At 52.6% G+C, this 19,064-nt stretch overlaps 1 protein-coding gene across 1 annotated transcript; it reads right to left on the reverse strand.

The window, feature by feature from the left end:
* Positions 1–274: 274 nt before the first annotated feature.
* On the reverse strand, positions 275–19,046 carry AKAP8 (A-kinase anchoring protein 8). The gene is made up of 14 exons (XM_060630479.3): positions 18,814–19,046; positions 16,254–16,292; positions 14,746–14,778; positions 13,966–14,242; positions 13,027–13,519; positions 12,394–12,523; positions 12,096–12,142; positions 10,704–10,737; positions 8,652–8,739; positions 6,094–6,235; positions 5,670–5,763; positions 5,117–5,247; positions 3,904–3,999; positions 275–2,042 (listed from the first exon to the last, which is right to left on the reverse strand). Exons 1-14 carry the CDS (start codon positions 18,830–18,832, stop codon positions 1,536–1,538), a joined length of 2,130 nt encoding a protein of 709 aa, XP_060486462.2. The 5' UTR covers positions 18,833–19,046; the 3' UTR covers positions 275–1,535.
* Between the last annotated feature and the right edge of the window lie 18 nt (positions 19,047–19,064).

Below are 19,064 nucleotides of genomic sequence, written 5' to 3' on the forward strand. Positions count from 1 at the left end.
GTTTAAGTGTAATTGAGGAATAAAACGATTCATGTCACTTCACGACTGGGTGGGCGTGGAAGGACCACACTGAAATTTAGACAGGTTTAATGACAGGCCGTGGAGTGCATTTTACAAGAGAAGCAGAACAGAACAGTTTCATCGTTCTGTCATCCTTTTTCAGACTACTGATGTGCAATGCCACCAACCTTTTTGCCTCGAGAGAAGACACTTCAAAGGGCACAAACAAAGGCACATCTGTGTAGTGGTGATGACAGACACAATTCAGACACCATTTTCTTGCTTACTGAGCAATTTATTTGTTTCTAGTTCTTATATTGACCTTTCATAAATATTCATCTCGTCTCCAATAAAGCTCCTTGAGAGCAGGGCCCATATCTTAACTTTTATCAGGGATTAGCACCTTGTGCACAAGAGATGCTCCTCAAGTCTTTTACCATCTAGTAAATTCCCCGCCCCCCCCCCCCCCCCCCCCCGATGCTTCCCCGAGTGAGACAGTTCAAAGCTTTGCAGGGAAACAGGCCCAGCAGTATCATTTCAAAAGGGAAGCGTCTTTCAATTCTCTTGATTATATCAAAGTATAACTCGCTTGCTACCCTTTTACACAGGCTAACTTTCCCAGATCCCTAAACCTCCAAAGGGGTAGTATTTGAAATGTGTGTATTTCACTGTATTAGTTTCTTACAGATAGCATCTATCTATGGCAATTTATATTTGTTTTCCACTCATGGGAGTGACACCAAGTTTTCTTTCTAAATATATTGTAGAAGCAACTCACTTTAAAGGAAGAAAAAAAAAACCCAACCCTGAAGTAACAAAGGTGGAACACAAATGAGGTAAAAACAAAACAAAAACTATAAAGGTGATACACCAAAGACTAAAGATTGGGAAAATAATGCCCTAGGCAAAATGTCCTCATTCTTGAGGGGCAAGCGGGAGGGCGTCCAAGGGTGCCGGTCTGTCAGATTCATGAGGCCTTTGAGAAGAGGTCACTGACGTGACAGAACCAACATCAAGTTAACAAGATTCTGCTACATCTTGTGAGGATCACACACCACACACGGTGTGCTCCCGAAGCAGGTCAAAAACTGAAGCCAAAGCAAATTCTTGAAACTTAAAAAAAACCAAAAAACCCTTTCTAAAACAAGATATACCCTAGTATTAAGCTGCTCTCAGAAAAAAAAATAATAATAAAAAGGGCATTCAGCCAGTTGCTGTATTTAACAAGCCAAATATCATCAAAATCTAATTACCCAACTTTTATTACTCCAACTGCAGCGTAGAGAGATTTCACAGCCACTTGGGGGAATGTACAACTTCTGCAGCCTTTAAACCAAGGCGGAAAGCCAGACAACTCTGCGACACAAGCCCGTGAGGTACACTTTTTGCAAGGAAACGGCTGGCTCTCTTCACCAAAGTTTCCAGCATATTCCAGTAACACACCTAGCACTGCTTACAAACAGTGAGAGAGAGCGATGCAAAAGGAGAGAGAGCAACGCATTTCTGAAACACATCCCCTGAAACGGGGAGGAGGCTCAGTCTGTGGGAACGTCACCTTCGGGCTCTGCATCCGTCTGCTCCGTCTGCTTCTCTCTGGCTCCCGCCGCAGCCGGGGCAGGAGCAGGGGCAGGGGCAGGGGCAGGGGCAGGGACTACCTCGGCGCCCTCCGCCTCTGCTGCCACTTCGCCTCCTGCCTCAGCAGCCTCGTTGCCGGCCTGGGCGGCTTCACCCCCAGCCTCTGCTTCGGCGCTGCCCTTCTCAGATGCTGTGCCACACGGTGTCTCCACTTCTCCCAGCTGTTCAGAGTGGGGGCCACGAGCGGCCTCCGCCGAGTCCACGGGGCCTTCCCCTTCGGCCAGCATTTCACCGCGTTCCGGAGCAGGCGCTCCCGCCCCGTCTACGGCTCTCACTGCTGCCGTAATAACCTCAGCTAAGACCTCCGCAGCCACCTCTTCAGGTGTCTCTTCCTTATCCTCACCTCCTAAATTGTCATCTCCTTCGACTTCTGGATCAACGGCTTCGTTGGTGAAAGGGTCTTCACCCTGGCCAAGAAGAGGAAAAGGTCAATGCGGCCTACAGAGCTGTCCAGATGAAAGGCTGAAGGTGGCCCAGGCGGCCAGGAGTCCGGGTTCTTATGATGCCCCTTCAACAACAGAAATGCCTTCAACTACAGCAGGGGAGTTAATCCTACAGGTGCTCGGGGCCTATGGATCCAGAAAAGCTTCGCCACAACTGTTTTGCCTTTTAACTTTAATTTTCTTATTTAGTTAGCTAGGGCGTATGGTATAAGCAGAATAAGGGGGTATTCTTGGTTTTAATATTAGTAATTTCAATCTCTGCAATGGGTTTTTGAAAGATACTTTTCCCCCCTTCTTCAAAGGCTTTGTAAAATTTAGAGGAGAGTATTTACAAATATTTAACACGATAACTGCTCCCCCGCCCCTGTTTTGCACTTTTTAATCCAAGCATATAATTAATAGTGAAGTTCAAAAAGACCTAGGATTTCTTAACCCAATTAAAGCAAAAAAACCCTCATAACAGGAAGCTGAGTTTCAAATTTTAGTTTAAGCACACAGCCCTGGTTATAGAAGAGTTGCCCCATTTTGCAGACAAGGAAATGAGTCTCAGCAACTTGTCAAAGGCCACACGACTATTAAGCATCAATCAGGATTGAACCCAAGTCAGACTCTCAGAAGCCAAACTTCTTTCAGCGTATGCTACAACTGCCTCTAGTTTAGAAAAAGTAAACGTCGCCACCGGCAGATTAGGAAACAGGTTTTAAAATACAGTGTTTAGGGGATGCCTGGCTGGCTCAGTCAGTGGAGCATGCGACTTTTGGTCTCAGGGTTGTGAGTTCGAGCCCCACAGTAGGCACAGAGGTGACTTAAAAAAATCTTTTAAATATACGAATGCATAAAATATGGTGTTTGAAGCTTGCGTCTACACCTGACTCAAGAAACTTTAAATCTGTTTGAGCCATGACACAAAACACTGACCAGTCATGGTTATTTATTTAGATCCTATGATGCCTTGGGGCGCCTGGGTGGCTCAGTCAGTTGAACGTCCAGTTGACTATTGATTTCGGCTCAGGTCATGATCCCAGAGTTGTGGGATCGAGCCCAGCGTCAGGCTCTGTGCTGTGCATGGAGCCTACTTGAGAGTCCCCCTCTCCCTCCCCGACCTTCGCACACGTGTGTGCTCTCTGATTAAAAAAATAAATGCAATAAAAAAATTAGATTCTGTGATGCCTTTTTACCGGGTAGCATGAAGCATCCAATACTGGCAGATTCAATAAATGAGAGGTGGGCAAACAGATCCTTCTAGTCAGGCTGTGCTGGAGCCTAACCGCCAGCCCCAAACAGTGAGGTCTGGGGCTGAGCATTTAACAGATGGGCTTCCCAAGGAGGAACCAGGGGCTCTTCCAGCCGGACCTCTCTCTGGGGCACCCTCTCTGGGACTTTTTATTACTCTGCTCGGGTCACTAAGGCACAGTAGTCGTGGCACCACCAGCTCTTTCCTCCCCCTCCCTCTTGTTGGTTGTCTCTGCCAGCAAGTCTCTTTTTGGCTTCTTTCCTGGATAGTTAGCATCTAACTTGCATTTTTCTTTAAGCATCTCACAATCACTTGCTCAGGATTTCATGGATATTCAAGCTTTCCCATGGTGAGCCAGCACCACTGCAGGCGCAAATCAAGCAGGACCGTGTCCCAGACCCCACGCAAGCAGGGGGGGTCGCAGGAAACCCACCGCCGTGGAACTGCCAAACCTGACACCTTCCGGTGTCCCTTGATTCTTCAAAAGACTTAGAAATGCTAAATACTGTACTCTGGGTGCAATTCTGCACTTGTAGAGTTCATCCTCCATTCCAAAAGCTTCTCCCGTACACTGGACCCCTAAGCACAAACCTTGAGGTATTTTTCCAGCATCTTCACTATGTGTCTGTTGTTCAAAACACTCTTAGCCACATGGAGACTGGTTTTCTTGAACTGTTCAGCAGCCAACTGCAAAGGGAACCAAATGTGGACTTTTAGACCTGGTGTGCAGCAAGGAGCAAGAAAACTAGCCAGGCTACCCTGAGTTGCCCTGGGATCAGCCCTAAACAAGAAAAAGACCAGTATCTTTCTTCACTGTGGCAAGTGGCAAGTCCCAAAATGCCAGACTCCCATAAGGAAAGAAGACCCTGGAGAGACACTGGAACTGGGGCAGTGTAGAAAAGTCTGATCACCACTGACAAACCACGGCCTGCCAGGTACCGTGTGCACGAACAAGCATGAAACGAGAATATTTACACGTCAGATGCTATGCGGACTCAGCATGGGAAAAGGACACGTTTTTTCTTTTCAGTTTCTTGAGTTAAGGTGACTTTATGAGTAAATTCAACGGCAGAAGTAGGGATTCTGCAACCACCTGGACATTTTTGATCTTGGCCCATTGAAACGACACTGCTTATTTGTGTTGTGTTTCCTGGATGATCTTTAATCAACTAGGAGATGCACAGGCAGGTACTGACATCTCCGTTTGATAGTCGGGTGAACGAAGGACAGAGACAAAAACCAGGGCTCGGCAAGTGAGCTAAGGGGCCACATGCGGCCACACCCACTACTTCTGTACTCTGGCTGCTGGTGCCCATCAGCAGCAGACTTGACATGTCAAGAGACCCCATGGAAGTATCTGCCACATGACCCTTTATAAAAAACCTGCCAACACCCTGAGTCTACACGTTTATAGCCTCAGTCCCCACCAGCTAGTTAAGCCCCAATCCGTTCTTAACTCTGGGTCCCCCAGGCCACTGTGCTCTGAATGGCCCTCAGCCTCAGCTTATAGGAAATCTGGTTTGTCAACAACTGGGAAATTTACCTGCGTGGCTTACAGGGAACATTCTCAACCAGGAGAATTTCACCTCCTCTACTGAAGTCCGTTGTTAAGTAACACATTTTCTCACATTTTAACAGAAATTCGGACGTGTCTTACAATCCACTGACGAAATGACAGACTCAACAGAGTATGTTAAAAAGCTCCTCAAGATGCTCGCATTCCCCACAAGACACAGAAGGCCCCGCGTCCCACCGGTGGCAGCCTGGAAAGGCTCAGCTGGCTCGGCACGAGGAGGGGACTCACCCTGCGGTTGTGATTGTGGTCGACCGAGTGCAGGTGCCGCTGGAGGAGCTGATGCTGCGCGGGGATCAGCATGTCACAAGCCAGGCAGTGAGCCGCCTCTATCTTCTTGAAAAAGTGCTCCTGGCCGATCCCTACGGGTACAACCCAAGTCTGGCGCGATTTGGGACAGCATCAGGTGATGCTGTCCTCCTGCTCCCCAACAGGGCCCACGTTTTGTCCTGGTGAGTTCGTCCCCAAGGATCGGGTTAGGACAGAATCTGTGACAGGCAACACCCGCCCTCTAGCAGGAGGGTGCAGACGGAAGCACATCTGCACTGGGCAATTTTACTCAACTTTTTTCACCCGTCTGGTCATTTCATACAAAGGACGAAGAAACACCAGGGGGCGTAGGATCACTCCGAAAAGCCACCAGTAAAGCGACCTTCATTAGACACACTCGAGGGCTTCTTTCCATTGCTAGGTGTCCCACCCGAGGGTCCTCAGGTCACATGCTCAGCAACCCTACAACGGGCTGGCTTTGCACCCAGCCGCGCGCCCCAAGACCACGACTCACCTTTGAAAGGGTCTGGTTTGGGTTTTGTGCTTTCCTTCTCCATCAGCTCCTGACGCCGCTTCTCAATTTTCTTATTCCTGTTTACGATGTACTCCTAGAGAAGATGGCACCGAATGAAATGGCAGGGCGCTGTGTCTGCCTGTCTCCCGGCCGCACCAGAGGCGGCTCACCGAGGGCGGCTGCCAAGCCCCTGGGGGAGGACAGCCCTGTCTCAGCCGCCCCAGGACGGGGAGATGGCGCTCCAAGCAGCTCGCGGGAACTACAGTGGCCAGAGCGCTCGGCTCTCCCTCGGACCTGGGACTTGTACACTGTTATTCTGGAAAGCCCAGGCCTCCTACTTCCCTTCCCCGTCCCTTCTCCGTGAGGGATCTGACTCCGGCAGGCCCATCAGGAAACACTGTGATGGGCACCAAGTGTGCTTTACCTGGAGGAACTGCACGGTCTTGTCAGGGAGTTTGGTACTTATAAACCTCAGTGTCTCTTTGTGAAATTTGCTTTGTAGATGCTTCTGGATTTCATCTTCTTCAAAGCTACGAAACTTGCACACAGAACAGGCGAACTGAATCCTGGAGAGGGAAGACGAAAAGAGCAATGATGCAATCAGTTCACCTCCAGTCAGAACTGCAATGGAAATGGGAAAGCAATTTCTGTACCAAGACTTCTGACTTCACACAGGGCATCAGAGTAGCCATTACCCCAGGTTTCCCCATCTCAAGAATGGGAGTAAAACCTTGCGAGTAGTTCAGGGAGGTGATTCATGCGCCATTCCAGTCTGCTGGGCCCAAAGGCCCCTAAGAGAGCACCCTAAGGTGGAGATTTTCCAAAACTGTGGACTCTCTAAAAGCCTCCAGACCACTGCTCTGGGGGGGCATAGTAATTCCATAACTTCTTTCTGCAGCCACCAGAATAACATGAGATAACCTCATTTAAAAACATTGTTTTTACATGTTTATCTTTGAGAGAGAGCACGCAAGCAAGCTCATTGATTGGGGGAGGGGCAGAGAGAGGGAGACACAGAATCCGAAGCAGGCTCCAGTCTCTGAGCCGTCAGCACAGAACCCAACGCGGGGCTTGAACCCATGAACTGCGAGATTATGACCTAAGCCGAAGTCAGATGCCCAACCGCTGAGCCACCCAGGCACCGCTGTATACTTTTTAATGTTTATTTTCGAGAGAATGGACATGAGCAGGGGAGGGGCAGGGAGACAGAGGGAGACACAGAATCCAAAGAAGGCTCCAGGCTCTGAGCTGTCAGCACAGAGCCCGAAGTGGGGCTCCAACCCACGAACCTCGAGATCATGACCTGAGCTGAAGTCGGATGCCCAATGGACTGAGCCACCCAAGCGCCCCTGAGGTAACCTCCGTGAGGGGGTATTCCTGGAAGACCTTACACAATTTAAAACCTATAAAACCCAAGATAAGTTTTCCCATGGGACTCAATGTAAAGACCTGTCATATCAAATTTTACAGCTAAAACGACATTTCTTTGTTGCCTGCTTCCAAAATCTCACAAATGCAGTCACGCTGTAGGGCAAGAGGAGCGCAGCTTGCAGAGCCCTATGCCCCCAGAGCGGGGCGCTGCTTCCCTCGGCTCTGCCCAGGAGGCCCTGGCGCACATGGGGTAATAGCATGGACCTGGTGGCACTCAGGAGTCCTCATCTACCAACTCAGACTGCTGCCGGCCCCCGATGGCAGGCTTCTCCTCTCTGGACAAGATACATTTACTTTTGCACATACTCTCATTGGAGGAGTGCACAGAAAAAGTTCTGGGGCCCTATGTGTACGAATGCGTACAACTCTCAGGAAGCTACCAAATAAATACAGGGTTCACGCTTCCTTGTGACTATTTCTCCAAGTCTCTTTGAGGACCCTCTGTCACTAGGGTGGAGTCTAAAGATTCCTTCTGAAGAAAATGTCATCTCCGTTCTCATACAGCATGGAAATAGACCTGATCTAGCCACCGTTCATTACTTATTCATTTACAGACAAGCATTTCAGGGACGCCTGGGTGGCTCAGTTGGTTACTTGCCCGACTCCTGATTTCAGCTCAGGTCGCGATCTCCTGGTTCATGAGTTTGAGCCCCACATCGGGCTCCGTGCTAATGGTGCAGAGCCTGTTTGGGATTCTCTCTCTCCCTCTCTCTCTGCCCCTTCCCTGCTTGCTCACTCCCAAAATAAATAAATAAACTTAAAAAACTAAAAATAAAAACAAAAACAAAAACAAATGTTTCGATGAATTTCTGTTTAACACTTGGAAGTGCCTACTTTCCAGTTCCTGCCTTTCCTGCCTCTACAGTTAGCTCTTTTGCTAACATCTGTTTTGCACTTCTCTGCACAGGAAAAGCACCACCCCATCTGAGCCATAAAGGATTCCCCATCAGGTCATACAGAGAGCCTGTGTGTAGAGAAACAGCCGCGAGCAGTCAAGGCCTGAGCAACCAAGCGCTCACAAGGTCACCAGTGGTTTCCATTTCTAGTCAGCAGCCACCTGATCACTGAAAAGGCAGAGAGGCACATGGTGTGGTCACACCAACACCCTTCGCACTTTTGCAATTCTTTTTATACCTAGAGACTAAATTTGTAAAGTAGCACCTAAACGTATACAATTGCCATGCCGTACTCCAGAGGCGGTCCGGATTTGGTCAAGACACCCAAAGCACCTTCTTAGCAGCTCTGCTGAAGTTCACCTGTCTGGGGTGACAGATAATAAGCCAAGGACTGGGAAACCCCCTACGGGTCGGCAGGAGAGCAACAGTGCCCCCTGCTGGACACATGCGGGCCAGCGACTCACTGGCAAGAACGTAGTGCCATCGGCATCTCCCAAGTTTTGTCTCCTCTCGACCTCACTTGGATTTCCTGACAGACACCACAGTCAGATCAAACCAGACCGCTCCTGCGTTGTGCAGTGAAGACAGATGAGCTCAGGAGAACCTCACCAGTGCCCGGGTTCCTGCCAACCTCCCCCTGGGCCTGCCTCCTCACCTGTCTGCCGCTCGGTCTCGCATGCGGTCTCTCCTCCTTTGCTTTTCCTTTCTCTTCTTTACTTCATCATCCTCATCGTCCTTCTCTCCTGTAACAGAGAAGTCCCTTCGAGACGCCCTGAGGAGCCTGCAGAGATGCTGAGCACCAGGGCCTGATGGGGACCACGGCTCGGCCACCACCAGGCACCCCGTGCCTGCCGCCACCTCCAACACAGCAGGGTCAGGACACCCTGAGGCACCAATAGTCTGTCAAAGGCTCCCAACAGGGATAGGCCTTTGATGAGAACCCTTGGGAGTTCTCAGGGAGTCAGCTCACATGCCCCCATGGTGTGACGAGGCTGGGATGGGCCAGGGACCCGGCCTGCCCATCCCACTCACACCACGGCCACCTGCTCTCTCTGTCCTTCCCTATCCTGCTTTTCTGATCCAGTGCCCTGCCATCGGTCTTCTCCCAAAATCACTTAAGGAGAGAGAGAAGCGATTCTTCCCAGATAAGAGGCAGCAGCGGGAAGGCCTCAGAAAATAGAGCAAGCCGCTCTACCGCCCTCCGTCCCACCTCTAGGTGGACCATGACGACTGTCCCATCAGCCTCCTCTGAACTAGGGCCTCAGCAGGTCTGACAGTCCTTGCTGGCCCGAACTCTATCTTCCACTCACAAAAACCGTCCATCTAGGGCTTTCCCAGGGCTACGAGGGAAGCAGTCCTAGAAACAAAAGTGGGAAGAGACCAATTGGTCCTCCGTCCGTCCCCTGGGGCCAGCGCAGAGGCTCCTCTGAGCGCTGTGCAGCCCAGCGTCCCGATGTGAAGCGAGGCCAGGCCAGGTCACCACGGCTCAGGGCCAGGGCCAGACACTGAAAAAAGGTTGGATAAGCATCTGAACTGTAACCCCTACCCCTGATGCCAGTCACGAGACTGTCCCACGAAGATGGCGACCGGCGTGCGCTGCTCAGAAGCCTCTCAAAAGGGCGTGTGGGATTTTTGGCAAGAGGTCACTGCCTGAAACTATTACTGTTGTTTAATAGCAAAGTCATCCCGGGTAGGTAGCAGGACCTGCGCGCAATAAACATGTCACCTTTGCTTTAGCATTTACCCTGCTGCATGAGCTGCGTACTGCTCTGTGGTCCCAAGCCATAGGAGTAATCACTTCAATAAACAATGTGGGAGGGCCTCAGAGGGTTGGCCAAGTCTAAACACATACAAGGAGCATCTAAGCCAGGGGCCTGCAGATTTATGGCAGCAGAGCCACAAAGGAGCCAGCCTGTGATTCTTGGGGAAAACCAGCTATGGACAGACCAACGGGAACAGGAAAAGAAACAAATGGCAAGCTCAAGGCCACGGTGTCTCGGGCTGCTTCTCCACACCCCCCCCGAAAGGGTTGAACCTTGCTCTGCTCTTGCCGGTTACTTGAGACTCTTCGGTCTCCCACAATGGCACTGATGAGACCTGCTGAGCAGGGAATATCTCTGGAGGACCCGGGCTTGGGTGCACGTGACAGGCCCCCCACCTTCCCCACCCCCCACCCCCAGCTCCCACCCCAGGAAGGTGTCTGAACTCAGTCCCACACAGCCATGTGTGCTGCTGCCGCCAGCATGCCCACCACAGAGGCTGAGAGCACAACGCTGGGCTGGCAACGCAGGGAAGTGTGAAAAGAAAGAAGCCCAGGAAAAAACAGTACAGGGACCTGCAACAGGCCAATAGGGAACAGAGTGGACAGGCTGGAGAGCACCTTTTCTTTTCTTTCTTGCGTTTCTGAGACTCTCCCTTCCCTGCCACTGCAAGCTGCTGCACATACTCAGAGATGAGGTTTGCCCCCTCTCGTGACAGCCTGTATCAAGTGAGGCAGACAGACCTGTTTCCAGCAAGTGCTGCTCTAAGCACTGGAGCAAAGCCTGGGGGTGAGCACCACGGCCAAGGCCCACCCGGTGGCCACGGCCCCTCTTCTGCCCTGAGCCGCCAGGCCCTCCATCCAGGCCCTGGGCTTGCTCAGAAGTCCAGCCTGGCCGGGAGCCGGGCAGTCACAGCAAAGCTCAGAGGGACATGGAGCGATGCCTACCTCTCTGCCTCCCGGAGTCAAAGAACTCGTCCTCCTGAAAAAGGGCACACACAAAGTTGGACGGTGAGGTGGAGTTTCCAGAACTCTCCACAACCAACCTAGCACCCTGCCACCACTTGGTCACAATGTGTCAGGACAAGTCTCAGGGCAGTGGGACAGAGGCTGTGTGTGTCCTATCACTGTTCCTGGTTGCCTTCTGAGATTCTGTAACGACTAACGTGCTGTTTTATTAAAGTCAGTGGCCCTCTTTCAGTTCTTTCTAAAGCTAAAGAATTCCCTCTGGCCAACACACCCGCACAGTTCTGCACATGGGAATGCCAACAGCCCATCCATCAGCTCTATATCAAGAAACCCTGATTTGTGGGATGCTAGTTCCAGCACTCTTTACTGAAAAGGAGCTTTACCAAATTTCCAGGCCACCTGTTTACATTTATCAAGGTAATAACAAATGCACCCAACTGAAAAGCGCAATACTGCCCATTTCTTAGCCATCAAGCTCAAGGTTAAATTATTCAGCAGCAGATACACAGAATATCTAGATCCCAGACTCGAAATCTAGGGAAGCTAGATACAGAGCAAGTAAGATTCGCCCAGAAAAACCCGAAAATTCACTGTATTCTGCCTCCCTGACCCCCCACCCATGTGAGCATCAGAAGGACTTGGTTGAGACCTTCATATACTCAGATCTCCAGGCCCTGCCCCAGACATGGATCAGAATTTGCCGGGAGTGGGGCGGGTAGGCAAAGGCTGACTACCTAGGTGCTTGTGCATGGTCCTGGCTAAGAGTTGGCCTTAAATGCCTGTCTCTCATGATTGGTTTTGAAGGCGGAAAAACATGGAGGCAGCTGAGCACCAGCACAAAGCGGGCAGTAAGTAAGGCTTCCGTGCCAGTTTGAAAGCCTCAGCGCACACAGCCCACTGCACTTACCATGTGCGGAGCTAGGAACATCACTGAGGACACAAGAGTGTCTGTGGGGGAAGGGCTACGAGTGTTTTCAGGAAGAGAAGCATCGTTGGTTTTTGTTTTAGAGAGAGAGAGTGAGAGAGAGCGTGCGCACAAGCGGGGGAAAGGGGCAGAGGGAGAGAGAGAATCCCAAACAGGTTCTGAGCTGTCAGCGTGTAGAGCCAGACGCAGGGCTCGATCCCAGGACCCTGGGATCATGACCTGAGCAGAAATCAAGAGTCGGACACTCAACCAACTGAGCCCCAGGAAGGGAAGTACTGTTAGAAGTACAAATCTTGAGCTGCAAGTCAGACTCTTAAATCCACTCACACAGCAGTCAAGTCTACCACAGAAGCTGTTCCTGCCTCTTTGGGAGAGAGAGGGTAATAATGTAAAGAAGAAATCCCACACCAGAAACAAAGGAGGCTGACCAGTGAAGTTGGACTTACACCCCTGAATTCTTCATCTCCTGACCGGAAGTCAACAGCTCCATCATCTACCGGACACAAAGAAGAGGGAAAATCAGCCCCTCCGTAGTTAGCCCACTCCCTCCTTTCACCCTCCCAAGCTCACCACCCAGAGCAGCCAGCACTTGTCCTGACTACAGTGGGGGCCATGGGAGTGCGGGTGATACGCGCCACCCTGGAGTTCAACACACGTCCACTGTATGGACGGGCAGGAGGAGCGCCAAGCACAAAAACGGACACATCTCACACCCACCCGGGCCTGCTGGCCCCCAGGGCATACCATTTTCAGAAAAATCTCCTTCGCTGTCAGCCCGGGCCAGTTTGGTGTCAGGCTCATCGTAGATGTGCAACTGCTTCCGTTTCCTGCCCATGCTGTCTGGGCCACAGCGGTCAAACCCTCTCCGTCTGGGCTACAGACACAAGCACATCCGATGTACCGCTTACCCCGACCATTAAGAAACCCCAGAGAAACGAAGATCGGAGAAGTTGTAAGATCAGAGAACAAAGGCAGGAAAGATCTTTGATCTTGTCACAAAACAAACAAAGATGACTGTAGTTGAACCCCCCCCACCCACAATTTTATGCTAAGATGTTGGACACAAAAAGCCACATATTATGTGATCACGTTCCCGTGAAAGGTCTAAGAGAGGTAAATCTACAAAGACAGAAAGATTAACAGTTGTCAAGGCTGGAGTAGAGAGCAGGGAGTGACTGCTAATGGCAGAGGTTGGCTTCTTTCTGGATTGATGGAAATGCTGTAAAATTAGACGGTGGTGAAGGTTGTGCAATTCTGTACATTTTTACTAACACTCAACTGTACACTTAAAAAATGAGTGAATTTTACAGTACCCAAATTTTCCCTAATAAAGCTGTTTGAGAAGTCGGCAAATTAGAGAACTTCCCAAGGGCTTACCCGATCCCTCATCCGAGTCTGCGACCGGCCGCATCCGTAGGGCGCAGAGTTGTCATAGCCGCCGGCCCCCTGCATGCCCATTACACTGAAGTCTGGGGCCATGGACTGGGAGAAGAGGGAAGGCGGTGGCCTGCTGGGGGAGGGGCCTCCCAGGCCCCGCCCACCCACATAGTTCATCTCCGTCCAGGGAGCGGACAGGGGCTCGGAGGAGGCTGCTGGAGGCGGCAAGAAAGGGTCGCTGCGCATGAAGGTGCTGGGGGTGCTCCGGTCCTGGAAGCGGCCCTGGCCCTGGCCCCGGCCCCGCATGAAGCCATCAAGGGAGCCCCGCTCACGGGCTGGGTCCCGGCAGTCACTGTACTGACTGTTAAAGCCCCCATTTCGGTCAGGCCCCAGGTCAAAATCATAATCGTAGCTGTAGCTGGGGCGGTACGGATGGTGCTCAGGCAGACAAGACCTGGAGTCATAGGACTCAAACGACTGGAAGCGGAAGGAGCTGCAAAGGAAGCATAACCATCACTTCACTCTGGGCCCAAGCGCAAGTCTCCCGCAAAGCTGGCTTCCCGACATTCAGAACAGCACACCGCACCACCACGCAGCCCTCCTGAAAGCTCAGAAGGCAAAGCGCACCAACGATCCCCCTTGAACGTTGTTGAACGAGGTGCATGGAGCCCTTGGCTGTGAGAACAAGAGGGTCTACTGGTACCTGACGCAGACACAAGGAGTCTGGTGTCATTTAGCTAACAGTCATACCCTAAGCCCCACCACTCAGGAAACCAGAAAGTCCTATTACAATGCCTCTGCCCCGATAACGCCCAACTCATCTACTCCATGTTCAGGAAGGAGCTGAGGAAAACCCTCCCTGGAAGAGGGGGTGCCCACTGCCATCTGCACAAAGCTGGGGTGTGGGATCCCCAGGGAAGGGCTCAGGTCCATAATCACCTGTCCCGGTCCTGCATGCCCTCCCCACCGCCGCTGCTCCCGCCCCTGCCTCCTTCCTTGGACATCATGTCCAAACGTTGATTGATCTTGGCGATGAGAGAGTCGGAATTGTCAGTACACGGCTCTGGACCATAAGAAGCCATGTGCATGGCAGGGCCCCCAGCTCCCAGGCTGTCGCTGGCCTTGGTGGCCTCCCACGAGGCTGGGCCATAGCTGTAGGTCGCTCCTGTGGTGACGCTGGTGTTCTGGGCACCATAATAATTGTAGTTTTCATAACCTGCCACGGGGAGGAAGAGCCAAATCAGACCTCAGCGGCCCCAAGGTCTACAGCAGCCACGTCTGGAGAGAAGCACTCGCTGCCCACAGAGAAGGAAGACTGTCAAGGAACCAAGTGGCGCTGGCATCACCCCACGCTGTGAATATCACCCGCCAAAGGGCGGCAAGAGAGGGACAGAGGCTGAGCCTCAGCCACGAGTGGTTGGCTTTCCGCACCAGATCTGAACACTTGCTCCCCACTCAAAGCCAGAGGTGGCTGAGAGCCCGTGAATGGCAGTTGGGGCTGCTGCTCCCATAACACAGTCACGATCCCCAGCTGCCAGCAAGTTCCTGACACTGCCTGGGCCTGCCAAGCCTTCAGGAGAGCTGTGGGCACAGCCACAATAGGACGCCGGGTGGTAGGGGAGCATGGGGAGGGGTTAGGTCTCTGTATCCCAGCCCCTCTGGGATCGGGTGGCCGATCAGAAGCCTTCTTGCGCACCCACAGATCCCCAGAGGGCCTACCTTGCCAGCTGGCCACACCGGTTCCGTATGCACCTGAGAGAAACAAAAATAGACAAGAGCTTTGTTTACAGAATGAAAGTGCCCGAGACACACCCCCCCGCCCCCCCAGCCCCAACTGTCACCTTCCTCCACCAACCGCAGGTCTAGGGCTGCGGGCAGCTGTGGCAGTGCTGTGAGAGGGGCACCCCTGGTTGGCCATTGAGGCCAGGAATGGCTGGGGCCCACTAGCTGTAAAACTCATTTCCTACAGCTCTACTCAGCTAAGCATGATCCAGACTTCTCTTGTAGGCAAGCCTGATCTCTCCCATCAGGACAATGAGAAAGGACAAGTGCAGCCTTCCCAGGAAGTGTCCAGTGTGGGCCACCAGCCAAGAGGCGGACAAGGCTAGATCCTCTGGCAGAACCCTTTGAAAGTGCCAGTTCTCACCACTTGCCAGAGCTCAGGCACCGCTAACACAGTGAGTACATCAGTGGAAGATTGTGTCCCCAACTCAACTAAGCAAGGGGACATTATGTACCCAAGCGACATGGAAAAAGCCTCCTCCTGGGAAACTTGGTGATGGGAGAAAAAGTGACCCCACCACCCTCAATGGTGCTGGGGGCAAATTCCAGGGTCAGAGAACAAAGAAAGCCCTCATCCCATCCCCTGGAACAAATGCTGGCAAAAAGCAGACAACCTCGCCACCAGGGAGGACATTCTGGTCCTTTAAACATCCTGAGCATCCAGCATTATGATCTAGATTCCAGAGCAGGGCCAGCAAACAGGGCCCCAGGCCAAATCTAGCCCATTGCCTGTTTTTGTACAGCCCGCAAGCTAAGGATGGGTGTTAGCTTTGTAAATGCTTGGAGATGGGAAGGGAAAAAAAAAGAAAAAAAAAAAAAGAGTATTTCATGACGTGAATTTTGACATGAAATGCACCATTTATATATTTGTCAAAACTCACAGAACTGTGCAACCACAGCGACTATTAATTTAAACTGTGGATTGTAATTAACGACAATGTATTGACATTGACTTGTTACTGATAATAAACATACTGCACTAATGCAAGATATTAATAATAAAGGAAACTGCTGGGGTGAAAGGAGACTATCTGCTCAACCCCGTTAAGTCTAAAACTACTAAAAAATAAAGTCTATTAATCATAAAAATCTCTTATCATACCCTCAGCTATTTGCTCTGAATAATAAATCCCTAAAATAAAGGCTCTTTCACCACGTATGAAAACTATACGGTATGCAAATTTCAGTATCTTTAAATATTACTGGCACACAACCACGTCTGTTTGTAAACATCTCTGGGACTTTTGCATGGCAGAGACCGTATAGCCCCAAAGCCAAAAAAGTTTACGATGCAGTCCTTTAAAGAAAAGGTCTCCTCCAGATCCTTGGGCTAGCCCTAGTGTGCCTGTGACACTCTCCAGGTTACGGTCACCGTCTAGGGCTCTGGCAGGCTAGCGCCTCAGGTGTGTGTGGGGTGGAATCCACGCCTCCCCGTGAAGTCTTACCTTGGGTGTTGGTGGGTCCAGCACTCCATGCCCCATAGCCTACGAAGAGAAGACCTGTGAGTTAGGATCCTATTTGTCACACGGAAAACGGGTGCTTCTGAGGCGCTCTGAGGCACCTAGAGTGGTCGCCTTCAAGGACAGTTCAGTGCCAGCCTCCCAAGAAGGCAGCATAACCACAACACTCACCGTCCCTCTAAAAGTCCTGAGTGGGCTGATTGCCATTACCACACTCCACACACAGGCTTGAGGTCAAAGCAGAAAAGAGTGGGGCGGGGGGATAGACTTTGGGGCCAGCTCTGCCAGTAGCCTGCGGAGGAAGCTTGGCCTGAGCCTCCATTCACAAGTCGGGATGACACAGGACAAGGTGCCAGCTAACCCAGTACTAGGATACAGTTGTGTCCGCATTCCCAGTTTGGCCCACCCACCAAGCAGTCCCAAGTCCCCCATAACTGAGCACAAAGTTCAGAATTTGGAGACGACTGTGCCTCTCCAGGCCTCACTTCTTTGTAACCACGGACCCTCCCTCCCATGCTCCCCTGGGCCTTCATGTCCCAGGGCTTCAGCCTGGCCTAAGGCATCCGGGCTGCAGTCTCTCTGTGGTGGCTCCCCTTGCCCCTGCAGACTCCCGTGACAGCATCTGTCTGGGCCCTCTTCATTTCTGTGTCCCTGGAGCCTCAAACGGAGCTGGGCACAGGCAGCCATCCACACCTGTCAATGATCCTCACCTTTACAAAACAGGAATATACCCTGTCTCTCTCTCCAGAACAACCCAAGCCACTAGCCAAGTGCCTAGTGTGTGCCCACACATGACAGGCAATGGGCACATGTTGGATGGTGTCCCCGAATGCCATTTAGAGATGACAGAGCTAAGCCTTGGAGATTCAGAGACACATTGCTGAAGTTTGCCCTTTGCAGGCTACGGTCTCCCTTGCCACACAGCCTTTTCTACACCTGTGCGGTAGAAAAACAGAGCAGCGATCCCAACGGCAAGTGACCAACTACAGAACACTAGTCTAAATACCATATGCTAATCACATAACCTCATAACACCCCTTCAGATAGATAATATTTACCCTATTGTCCCAGAGGCTCAAGAGGCTGGCACTTGCCCATGATCATGGAGCTGGAGAATGGAAGAACTGAGACATGAACTCAGATGTAGGTGCCTCCTATGGTCAGGAACCAACTGTCAAGGCTCAGCGAGTCCTGAGAAATAACTCGAGGTGGAAAAGCCACAGAGGGACTCAAGGAGGCCCCGGCATCTAACCGGAACCTGAAGGGTTCTGGCAGGTAGGAAGTCAGGAGCATAAAACCTCTTCGTGCTCAGGACGTGCATAGGGCAGGGTTACTGGCTGAAAGATCTGGTGGGAAGCAGGCAAGGAATTGCGAGACCCAGGTAGACTGCAGAAAAGACGGGGAAAGCCAGGGTGAGCCACCCCAGAACACTGGAGACACCCAAGCACACCAGGCACCTCAAGAGCTCTCTTGCAATTCCTGCTGCTGGATCCTAACACTGCCACCTTTCAAGATCAGTGCCTTTCTTTAGCTGTTGTAACGAAGACCAGACTGCTTGCTTCCCCAGCCTCGGATACATACTTGGATAGGGACGGCACCTGGTTAAGCCCCCCACCCCACGTATTCCAACATCAACTGTTACCCACGGACAAACCTGGCTTCCAGCGCACAGCAAAAGCGTCCTAGAAATCTCGGATTCTGGACACTGAGAGCTAGTCGCTCGAGAAAATCCGTCCTGCCGCAGACCCTGAGGCCCAAGTGGGGAAAAGGCACGTCCCCTCTTACACAGCCCCCAGACACCTCCAGGCCACAACGAGGGGCTGCCTGAAGGAAGGCCAAGAATCTGCCACCACCCCAGGGCACATCAGGTTTGCAATTCTGCACGAGACCCAACACCCGACCCTCGAAGTCCTGTCCCAGGCCAGCACGAGTCGCGTACGCGGCAGGCGCCCGCCGACACTAGCCCCCGCGGAGACCTCGCACTGGTGGGGCAAGGCCCGACCAGCGCCGCCCGGACGGCTTCCGGGACGGGCGCGACGGAGCACGTGCACAGCGTGCAGGCCCCGGCCAAGCCTCACATCCCCGAGATAGGCAGCCGAACTCCCTCGGCCTCCAACCGCGGGCCCCGCGCCCCACAAGCTCGTGCCGTGGCTCCGCCCCCGGGAGCCGCCATTTTGTGGTCTTCCGAAGCGGGAAGGCGGACCTCCGAGCGGCGGGGTCGACCGGGCCAGTCCCGCCGGGTCTGAGGGGTAGAAACGGCTAGGACAGCCCAAGGCGCCCCCCGAAGCCCGCCGCAGCGTCGGCCCGCCGAACCCCGCCCGCCTCCTCAGGCCTCGTCGGCCAATCCCCACGCAGCGCCCTGGGAGCGACGACTCCGAGGTCCAATGAGCAGCGCGCGCGCGCCCCGGCCTCCTCTCCGCTGGGTCGGGCTGGAGTAACCGTGCTCGGGCGTAGGCCCTGTCCCCGCGGCCCTCTACGCAGCGGCGGCTGCGTCGCCCGAGCAGCGCCTGGCCACCCCACCTCGAAATGAGCCGCCCAAACGAACCTCCGTAGCCCTGCTCCATGTCTTCAGCTCGGCCCGCCAGCAGCCCCTTTTTCTAGGGTGCCACAGGACGCATGCGCTCAACACACTTTCCGACGTCCGCTACTGGAAGACCAGGCGCATACGTCACTCCTTCCGCACACCACCACTGGCTGGCTTTCGCGGCGCACCCGCCCGTCGCCCCAGTCGGCCTTCCGGTTGCTTGGAATCGGCTTTCACGGCATCTTGGGAGTTTTGGTCCGGACACGGAGTCT

Source organism: Panthera onca, chromosome A2, assembly GCF_046562875.1.
Source record: "Panthera onca isolate mPanOnc1 chromosome A2, mPanOnc1 haplotype 2, whole genome shotgun sequence".
In the NCBI taxonomy this organism is placed as follows: Eukaryota; Metazoa; Chordata; class Mammalia; order Carnivora; family Felidae; genus Panthera; species Panthera onca.